The sequence below is a fragment of the Musa acuminata genome, chromosome BXJ2-11 (assembly GCF_036884655.1).
Source record: "Musa acuminata AAA Group cultivar baxijiao chromosome BXJ2-11, Cavendish_Baxijiao_AAA, whole genome shotgun sequence".
Taxonomy (NCBI): domain Eukaryota; kingdom Viridiplantae; phylum Streptophyta; class Magnoliopsida; order Zingiberales; family Musaceae; genus Musa; species Musa acuminata.
This window is the reverse complement of record NC_088348.1, coordinates 4282513-4293391: the sequence shown is the minus strand read 5'-3', so window position 1 is coordinate 4293391 and position 10879 is coordinate 4282513. Positions and strand designations below refer to the sequence as shown.

Below are 10879 nucleotides of genomic sequence, written 5' to 3'. Positions count from 1 at the left end.
TAGCGTGTTTCGTGCAATCCACAGGAACAAACCCACGAACCAGCCGATCTTATCCTGTACGGTGGTCTCTTCCTCACGCCACGTCATTATCCTGATCTAAATCGACGGTGCAGATCGGTCTATCGCCTTGACGCAGTCTCTCTATAAATGCCCCTCTCCTCTTCGACTAGAGATCTATTATCGGCGGGGCTGCTCACCACTGAGCTCTCCTCAGGGGCAGTTCCGTGATTTCGGGGGCGGATTATGGGCCTTCTCGACAAGCTCTGGGACGACACCCTCGCCGGGCCTCGCCCCGAGACCGGCCTCGGCCGCCTCCGGAAGCACTCCTCCTTCGGCTTTCGCTCCAATTCCGGCGGCAAAGGTCTCGCCTCCTCTTTCTTTGGTTCTTCCTACTCTTGGACTTGATCTCAGATCCGAGGCGCCCCTTCATGCGATGCCTTTGGTTCGACGGTTTTGATGGTCATCATGTGGTGCCGCAGCAGAGGGAGCGGCGGCGGGCCGAGGGATCGCCGGATCGGATACCGGCGGCGGCGACGAGGTCGCAGTGCGGGTGACGCGGAGCATCATGATCAAGAGGCCGGCCGGGTGCCCGTCCCCGGGGAATGCCACACCGCCGGCTTCGCCCGCGGGATCTACGCCCCCCATCTCCCCCTTTTCCGGTGAGGGTTTCGTGTCTTCATCAGGGTAATCTGGAGGGCATTTTGGATAATCCGGAATATATTCTCTCGATTTTACTTATTTGTCCCTTGCTTGTGACCCGACGTAGTCATCCTTGCAAGGTTAATTAGGGTATTTAATCATCAAGAAGTAACATATATTACTAACAACCTTGAATCAATCTTAATTTGTCGTGAGGAGCTAATTATAAATTATTTTCTATAATTAGCTACTTTTAGCATCTCAATTTTTGTACTTTTAAAAATTATACTAGGATCAATGGATGTTAAACGATAATTTCACAAAATTAAAAAAAATCAAAAAAAATATTTTATTAAAATTAAATATTTTAATTTTATAAGAATAAATATCTTAATGTAACTTTTGAAAGTATAATGATCGAAATATTAAAGATAATTAATTACAGGGAATAATATGTAATTGATCCATTATAAAGAGTTTGGAGCTTCAGGGTATATGTGGATCATCTCGACCTTCTCATACAAGAATAATAATCCAAAACTAATAAGTGTTGAATTGTTAGGAGCAGATTGATGATAAGATTGCATATGCTTGAATATATCTACCTCTAGTGTACCAATTTTTAACAATGTTCAGTAGCCTCACACTTGAGAGAGTTGTGATGACACATATGTTGCTTGTTTAATGCTCTCTGGACATGATGACGTAGGTTCGTTTTCTTGTCTTGGTGCCATCCGACATGCATTTTAGAATTATTTACTGCTTAATGATGTAACATCTCGTATTGTTATAAGCACGATTAGATTACGTGAAGATATAGTGAATCTAGCTAAATATTATTAGCATATTAGGGTTGACCGAGTACTTTCCTGGTGTTACTAACCAGGAGGCAGGGAGTGGAACAGATTTAAGAGGAAATCACCATTTGATGCTTATGAAAGAGTGGGACGAGGAGAAGGAGGAGGAATGGTGGGTGTCGGAACACAGGATGCTGCTGCTCCTCATGAGGTTTGAGCTGTGCTGAGCTCCCTCTTCTCTCCTGTGTTCTTATTAGATTACTAACCTTCTCCAGGAGAAAGAGAGATGCATGTCAGGGTCAGGGTTTCTTTCTTTGATGTCCTACCTATTTTGTTGATGCTTGTAGAATTCTAGGTGTGTGGAGGGGGTGAGAGTCCATAGAGGAGCTCTCTTTAAGTGTAGGGTTGGGGAGGCTGTTTGCTCCTTTGTTGTTAGTGCCACTTGTTATGTTATGATGTCTTTTGCATGTTAATCACTGGTGAATGCATTTTCTGGATATATATATATATATATATATATATATAGCTTATATGATTTATATTGGATCAGAACATCCATGAAGCATAGTGCCAATTCTCTTTCAATTTCTCATGAGAGAGATCCTAATGATGTAAGGTTCTTCAATTATTTGTAAGTTCCAGGTCTAAAACTGTACAAAGATGAAATGTGGAGATCTTGTCAGTTAGGTGGACTGGGGGGCACCTATTCGAATAAAGACTTAGCACCTGACAGTGAGACTTCTGGTTTAGGGAATCTTAATGTTACTTATAAAGCAGGCATCATGAGAAAAGGGAGGACCAACGCAAGTGCATTTGATTAAGACATTTCTCTACATCTCAATGCAACTTTGTCTGTGTTACTTATTTTCAAAGCATAAATTTTTTTGTTGCTGATTGACTATTCTATTTCCAAGTAGTAATTTGCTACTGATTGACTATTCTATACCAACAAGTGAGCCATTGATTACATAACTACATATACAAATTTTTCCAGCACTCTTTGTTCCATGTGACATTCATTTTAGGTAATGTTTGAAGTCTTGATGAATCTAAATACTAATTTGTTGGACTATGTTAATGCTTGTGCATATACTTGCAAGATGTTAGATAATGTTTACATGTTTGTTTATGTATGAAGACCAAGAAAGATGCTTCTTATCCCATTCTTTCAAGTGAATATAAAAATGAATCAATGGTTGTACTATTTCATCTAATTTAGGTAATGATAGTATTCAGAAGGACGTACATGATATGTAGATTTGTTCTTAAACAAAGACCCACTCGATTGATTTATTTCATTCATTTGATCATTGCAAAATTGTATGACTATTGTATTATAGTATTCCCTCAACTCTAATGTGGTAGTCACTGGTAAGAGGAATTGTGATACAAATCTAATTGGTTCTCAAGGAGAAGTGTCTAGTTTAAGCCATATTCAAATTTTGGTTGGATATATTTAATATATAAATCCTTCATTGTCATGTTGCTTTAAAGTATTTTTTGAGTTAATTATATATTATATTATGTAATTAATTATCTTTAGTATTTCGATATGTATACTTTCAAAAGTTACGATCTCTATACTTACAAAAGTGAAACATTTAATTTTGTTTCTTGTTTCGTCCATTCTACTAATTGAAATATCACATATGCTTAAAAGTAAATCGAAGTGATGCATAGTCAGTGCTTAGCGGTAAATCTTACGATATTTTTATTAACATAATTTGACAAAAAATAGGATTAGATATTTTATTTTTATAAATATAGAAATCTTAACGTGACTTTTGAAATTATAAGGATGGAGATACTAAAATTAACTAATTAGAGGGAGTAATTTATAATTAGCTTGTATTTTTTTATGTCTTTTGTCATGACAAAATGACCATGGTTCATTTGAGGTTTATCATCTTATTGCCTTAATCAATGTCTCAAATGGATGATCAACTTACTGATATCGAAGAATATTGCTATTTCACCCTGTCATGGAATATCCCATTGCAATCAACTGCTACCTTTTGGATAGAATATTACAATCAACCTCTAATGGTTGTCAGTTCTTTAGGTTTTAAACATACTGATAATTCAATGCAGTTACTTGAAAAGGAACGTCACAATTGCCATAATTTCTACCTATTGCACGCACTCCCATGATGCAATTAACAATGAATAAATCACATATATCTATTTGCTAATGAAGTCTTAGATATATACACACTGAAATAGGTTGGTAAAAGGATTATGACATCAACTGTTCATTTCAGAAACCAGTGATTTAGAAAAGCTACTAGCTTTCTGAAATCATGGGTATTTTTCAGATTTTATAAGGATTAGGACTTATATTAGGAATTTATTAAAAGGGTGTATCTTTTTTTTTTTTTTTTTTAATGTCTGATAGACATATAATGATGCATGAAGATGATTCTACTCTCGATATTGATAAGATAATTGATCTGTTAATTTATGTTAAATTATTAACTTAAAATATTTAAATTAAAAATAATAATAATAACACATCTATCAATCTCTTATAATATAATTAAAGTTTTATCTTATTTCCAATGTGAGATTAAGCTAACGTGTTGAGGTCTTGCCACTTAAAAGCTTGAGGTATACATAAAAACTAAGTATATAATTGAATCCTAACATGGTACACGAGGCTTAATACTAGATCGATTCTGATATCATTTATCATGACTCGTGTTGATAAAATAATTAAACTAATTAACTTCTTGAGCTTAAATCATTAACTCAACTAACTTAATAATAATATACTTATCAAATTCTTATAATTAAAATTAAAATTTTAAATTTCAAATAAATTATGATAAAACACCTTATTAGGAGAACATTATTATTCTAAGAAATCATGAAGTACAAAGGGATCAAATATCTAAGGAGAGCTCAACCTTTGGATGTTAGCTTCGTTGTTTGCCACGATAAGCCGTTGTTGTTCCGACTGTAGATATGATTCCCCTGATAGATTGGAGGCTTCAGAATTCATGTAGATCATGTACAAGATTAGCTGAGATGTTCCTAGGATTAATCCAATGCCATTTGGTATCTGCATGTTTAAACAAATTGTCAAATTTCAGCAAAATTCAAAATCCATTTATTTTTTTATTAATGCATCACCACATAGTAATGATACTAATAAACAAAAAACAACAATTTACTATTATTTTCTATCATTAGAATTGCTTATAAAAATAAAAACTAAACATATGAAACATGTATTAATGTATGAATAATTATGAATAATTAGGTATAGTTATTATAAAGAATAGAATAAGATAAAATATTATAATATATTCTATTTAGACAAATTAAGTTGATTAAATTAATGTGTTATGAGAGGTAAGGAAAACTAATATAATTTTATTAAAATAACAAAAAGTTAATTTAAATACTCTTAAGGGACATTGTTCTTTGTGTTGGAAAAAGATTCAGTGGCAACATTGACATATAGGGATCTTGTTTTGTTGCATTATTATTCTTATTTCTCTCACATATAGTGATTTTCTCATGCTTAATTTTATACCAATTTAGATTTGATTCTTTCTACTTCCACTCATGTGGATTAGAGGCATTGCACACATCCTCTATGTACACTTGTACTACCAAAATAAGCTTGTAATAAGAGAATCTATACAAGGATAAGATGATCAAACACAGCAAATAGGAACATACCCCAATAAAGATATCCTCATCAAGTATTGCATAGAGTGTCCAAATTCCACCATTTAGGAAGAGAAAGAATGAAAGAAGGAATGGCATATACTCCACACTCCTCCTTGTGATCACACTTCTCTGTTTGAATTTGGAAAATGCAAGTCCATAGAAAGTTAGTGCTTTAATGTAATCAAGACAAATGCAAGATACCACTGCCAATGTAAGTTTAGTTATTGTGTAATCTAACATCTTAATTAACTATGTCTAAAATAATTGTCAATGAAACATGAAGCTATTTCCATTTTCTTGGTACTGTTATCACTAAAATATATCTATAAGCAAATTAGAGTGCACAATTATATGAAAAACTTGGATTCTAAATTAAAAAAAACCTACATAATAAAAAAGGTTTCCTAATGAAGATTTCAATCAATACACAAATTGTAAAAGCTTAATTTATTAGGAAAATTTTCGATATATTTATGCATATCGAATTAATGATAATGCAAACTAAAAAGATGAAATTATCTTTAGCCTATGAGGATATTTTGCATGGATTAATAAATTCATATTATCCATCATATTTAACTCTATAAATTGATATAAAAATGGGAAAAGAAAAAAGCAAGTGGCCGCGAAAAGGGAGATAAATTAAAAAAGACCCCAATTTAGATGAACTAATTACAAAATTGCAATGACTTCCATGCTCATATTTCACTAATGATGTATGCATTCATCATTTAATCTTAATCTTTGTTGTTCGACTAATCTTTCTCCTCTTTCGCGTGCTCTATGTGATCGGTTGTTTCATGTCAAACTCTACGGCACAACAACAAGACGACACAGACACGCAACATCATGCTGTGCCTTCAAGGAACCAGGCAACGACCTCATAAGCAACCCCCCTCCCCTCTTCCACAGCTTCTATAAAAGCTTAGAAACCATTAAAGAAGGACGACAGCAAACGATGATCACGTAACGTGTCTTGATTCCAGGAAAAGAAGTCATATGCAATGAGTTGGTGCAACTTGTAAGCTACACTCACTAACAAAACAAAAAAGCTGTTTCTACTTGTCACAAGCAAACGACCAATCCATGGTTAAGATGAGCTTTCTCGCCACCTTCGTTTGATTCTATTCACCTTAGCATAAGGGATGCAATCTTGAGCAAGAAGCGACCTTTGAATCTTGATCATCCACATTTAGATTATAGCCAATAATTTACTCTCATTTTAGCATGTGCGACATGTCATGTCGAAAGTCAACTATCCAGCAGATGGGAATCCTATATGCTTATATAAAGATATTCTAATCTTCAACTTGAATCTAATGAATACCTCGGTTGACCTGTCGACCCTCTAATCCAAGTATTCAAGAAGAGTTCAAGGAACATTGGAACAAGTAATCTTACCATTGCACAGAGGGGCGATCCATACATGAGCACATTGAGAAAGGCACACACGAGTCCTATCACCACCACCCTCGAGCTCCCATGGACAGCCAACCTCGTCACCAGAGCCACAGCTCCAAAGAATCCAACGTCCAGCGCGGCAACCAAAACAGCCGTCTTAGCCTTCGATCACACCCAAGAGTTCATGATCATAAGGCTACAAAAGCTAGCATGTCGATCTGAGCAACCACAAGCACTTGCGTACCTTCAGCGGTGGAGCAGCATACAGCAGAAAAAGGGCGACGTAAACTGCTTCCATGACGACGCCGACGCCGTTGACGGTGACGATGAGGAGTCCCCCGGGCTTGGTGATGCCGTAGTAGACCCATAAGGAGGAGTTGAGGAGGGTGATGACGTAGGGAGACGGCTCGAAGTCTTCGGTTGATCGATTCCTCACTATCCTCCGAAATGTATTGCTCTTTGTATGAGAATTCAGCGTACGTTCACGAATGCAATCATATGGAGATATAACATGGAGTTGCATCCAAGCAAAGAGACCAGCATGACTTACATGGGAGAAGCAAAGACCAGAACTGAGATAACATTGCCTACCAACGATACAGACCAGCAGTTAATCACATGAAGAGATCTGAAACGAAAGCGAGAAATAGATCGAACAGCTACAGCTCACCAACTATTCCTACGAACAGCAGCGAGGCCTCCATTGCTGGTGAAGGATATGCGAGGAGAAGGGTGAGAGATAGGAAGAAGATGGAGAGAAGCGTGGACAAATGGAGTACGTATATAAATAAGCGTGGACAAACCCCAAGTTTCGCCACGTTTGAGCCAATAGGCTCTCCACAGTGTGTGAAAGCACTGTTCACGCTATTGTTTCATGTACGATAGCATTAAAAACGATAATCATATTATTATTATATAAAAATTTAATACTAAAATATGAAATAAAAAAGTAATATATGAAAGATTATGACGCTTACCTTTCTATATTATTTAAAAAATATTTTTTGATCTAAATATATATTTTGTAATCCGTAGAACGCAATAATACCGATCTACAAGAGAATTACTCTCCTTCTTTTTTTTAATATTTTATAGGACTACCGTGAGTTATGAAAAAAAAAAAAAAGAGATTAGAAATGATTTGTACTATTGTGTTGTTATTGTATATTTTCGTATTGAGTCGATCGGAGATCTTATCTATCTTATGTAAATATATATATATATATATATATATATATATATAATCGATAACCAAAATCAAATTTCAATTAGATATATAATATGCCTTACATAATTAAGTAGGGTCACATAATCTAATATTCTCTCACCTAGCCCATTAATTAATAAAATATATAAAAAAATTAAAATTAAAATAAATAAAAAATTATTTTAAGATATTTTTACTTAATTGAATCTTAAAAATTTTGAAAAGCATTTTATATATAACCATATATTTTTTAAAATAAGTCAAGAAGTCTAATAAATATAATAATATTTTATTAAACTTAACTATCAATGTGAGTCATAGTGCTTTGTATGTCATTAATATTGTACCTCATTCTATATATCATAATACTATTAATTTTTCTTAATATAGCCCATAATGACCTTTATAGTTTGTATAATCAATTCAACTATAATATGCATGTACATAAATATAAATAATATGATAGAAATAAATAACTTTAATTAAGTAAATAAAAATTAATAATAAGATCAATTTAAACATACATCATTATATGTTTTATGAGTTGCTCATAAGGAACATATTCTTTAAACACTTTAAGTTGTAAAGTTTTAGTAAACAAATTAGCAATCATCAAAGTAGTGTTAGATTCTCAATTGACACTTATTGTTTCTGATTTTTTTTTTTAACCACCAAGTACTTTATCTTGATATATTTGAAACTACTTGAATACTTATTATTTTTAGAGAAGAAAACTATTGTTGTGTTATCATAAAATATCTTCAATGGTTTGATACTTGAGTCGACCACATTAAATTTTGAGATAAAATTTTATAATAATAAAACTTGATTTGTGATATTTCATAAATTTAATTTTTATTGTTGATGATGCAATAGGCTATTGCTTTACACCTTTTCAAGAAATTACCTATCTAGCTAACATAAATAATCATAAAGTCGATTTCCTCGAGGTAATTTACAAGATCAACAGATATAAGAATATAGACTTTTATCTGTTGTAGATATATCATTATTTTTTGTATAGGTTTTCAATATTTCATTCTTAGGTTGTTTTATTGTCTACTCAGTATTTTAATTATAAATTTGATATATAGTATCATAGAACATATAATAGACTTTCAACTATGCCTACATAAGGAATATCATTTATTTAATTTTTTTTTTCCAGACATTCTTACGACATTAGTTTTGATTGAATTTTTCACCGTTGATAATATGTATATTATTAGTTGAATAAAGTTATATACTAAATCTCTCCAAAATTTGATCAATATATTTTTTCTGAGATAGTCCTAGTAATATTTGAGATCTATATCTAAATATCTTAATACCAATAATATAAGCTATCTCATTCATATAATTATTTTAAAATTTTTGATAAGAAATATCTTGATTTTATGTAATAAACTAATATTACTACTAGCAAATAAAATATCATCCACATATCGTACCAATATAATAAACTTAGTCCTACCGAGCTTCATATATATACATTGATCCAAGAATTGCATTATCGACATATACTGCTCGGTACGAGTAGCACATATTAGTCGAGAGGATATCGATATGCAGACTACCCTTTATCGGGGCGATACCAATGTGCTTTTTCCGCTTTGAAGGTTATCTCTAGGTCATTCTCTGTCCTTGAGCGTCTTTTAATGATAACTAAGTATAAGTCTTACAACTCAAGGAGCTATTCCTCCCGAGGCAGGTTCACCAATGATGATATAAATCTGTCTTTTCATCAGACCCTAAGGTAGGAGTGAGAGTTACCAATGCTTTCAGACAAAATGCTTTGGGTGTCCTCGTTATATGAGCTCTTTAATTTGCTTATTCAAATCATGATAATCTTTAATGTTGTTGCTATAATCTTACTGGAACTGACAATAATTGGATCTATCTTTTTGATCTCAACATGTGAAGATCCCTCAAGAGTATCTTTTCCTTTATCTACAGGGAAACTTCAATTCTAGTCATCTTTAGATGAGTTAACTTAGACCTTTCGCAAGGTAACTTAGGTTATTTATTTCTCCTCCAATGCGATGACCTTGAGGTTGAGGCTGATTGTGACTACTTCTGTTTCAGCCTCTTACGTGACTCTTTAAGTTTGCCTAAGACCAATACCTTGATGATGATATATTAATTAACCATTTGAAGTACCTTAGGTACAATCACCGGTAGTCTTTCTATCAAAGACCAAAAAAGATAAAGAGGCTCCGAGCCTCATCATAAAGATTTGTATTATGAGTGATGAATGAGCATCTACAACACATTGGATTTCATTAATAAATCATGTGATGAAGTCTATAGATATTTCTTCCTCCCTCTCCCCCTACCCAAGTCCAAGGAGTGTTATTGCTAAAGGCAAAGGGCATATATTACCGAGAAAGTAAAGTTTAAACTCCTTTGCTAGCTAGGCACAATAGTAGATGAATAATAGCTTCAAGTGAGTATACCATTCTCATGCTGAGTCTTTTAACATAGTAAAAAATGTGCAACATTAGAAAATTTGAAGTGTCATATAATAATATTTGAGCACAAAAAATTATAATGTACTTCATCAGATTGACACTAATATTGAACGCTTCTAAGGATGAGAGACAAAAGTTTACTAGAGTCGATTCCTCTTGGATTTTTTAGGTGAACGATGATCGACCCGAGGTGGGGTTAAACAACACTTTCCCTTTTGACTGTTAGAGCTCTCACTACATCTCCTCCGAACGATAGTTCATTTGCCAAAGTTGGATTCGTAGAGAATCCTCCGCTAAGTCTACTGACTAGGCCTTAGATTTAGGTAGAATAGACTGAAGGTGGTGCGGTTCACTAAATTCCATGGTTGGGGATTAAAGTACTTCGATGATGGTTTGATAGGCCTTGAGAGCTCTTGGGATGTTATTATCGTATCAAGTTAGAGAATCTTGATAGGTGCCAGTGGTGATGGAGTCGAGACTATGACTAAGTTGGTGGCATCGTCTGTTTGACCAATTAAGACAAAAGCAGAATGACGACGTATATTATGCCTATTAACAGTTGTACTTATTAAGTAAGATTTAAAAACATTTCAAGAGGGATGAGTAAGTGGCTTAGGATCGTCCTTGGGGGTGAGAGACTAGGGTTATTGAAGAAGCACCAGTATCATATCAATGTTTATGGTGGA

At 33.9% G+C, this 10879-nt stretch overlaps 2 protein-coding genes across 4 annotated transcripts; one reads left to right on the top strand and one right to left on the bottom strand.

Annotated features, from left to right (window-relative positions):
* The first annotated feature begins 160 nt into the window (after positions 1–160).
* On the top strand, positions 161–1909 carry LOC135626707 (dormancy-associated protein homolog 3-like). 2 transcript variants are annotated; one of them, XM_065132230.1, is made up of 3 exons: positions 161–361; positions 483–659; positions 1526–1909. In XM_065132230.1, the coding sequence occupies exons 1-3, from the start codon at positions 244–246 to the stop codon at positions 1651–1653; spliced, it is 423 nt and encodes a 140-aa protein (XP_064988302.1). In that variant the 5' UTR covers positions 161–243; the 3' UTR covers positions 1654–1909. The 2 variants fall into 2 exon arrangements, with proteins under 2 accessions (XP_064988302.1, XP_064988301.1); XM_065132229.1 differs by having other exon boundaries at positions 162–361; positions 480–659.
* Positions 1910–4283: 2374 nt separating this feature from the next.
* On the bottom strand, positions 4284–7249 carry LOC135626706 (bidirectional sugar transporter SWEET16-like). Of its 2 annotated transcripts, none has more exons than XM_065132227.1 (6): positions 7186–7249; positions 7066–7102; positions 6760–6970; positions 6516–6677; positions 5124–5243; positions 4284–4497 (listed from the first exon to the last, which is right to left on the bottom strand). In XM_065132227.1, the coding sequence occupies exons 1-6, from the start codon at positions 7217–7219 to the stop codon at positions 4327–4329; spliced, it is 735 nt and encodes a 244-aa protein (XP_064988299.1). In that variant the 5' UTR covers positions 7220–7249; the 3' UTR covers positions 4284–4326. The 2 variants fall into 2 exon arrangements, with proteins under 2 accessions (XP_064988299.1, XP_064988300.1); XM_065132228.1 differs by having other exon boundaries at positions 6760–6950; positions 7186–7246.
* Between the last annotated feature and the right edge of the window lie 3630 nt (positions 7250–10879).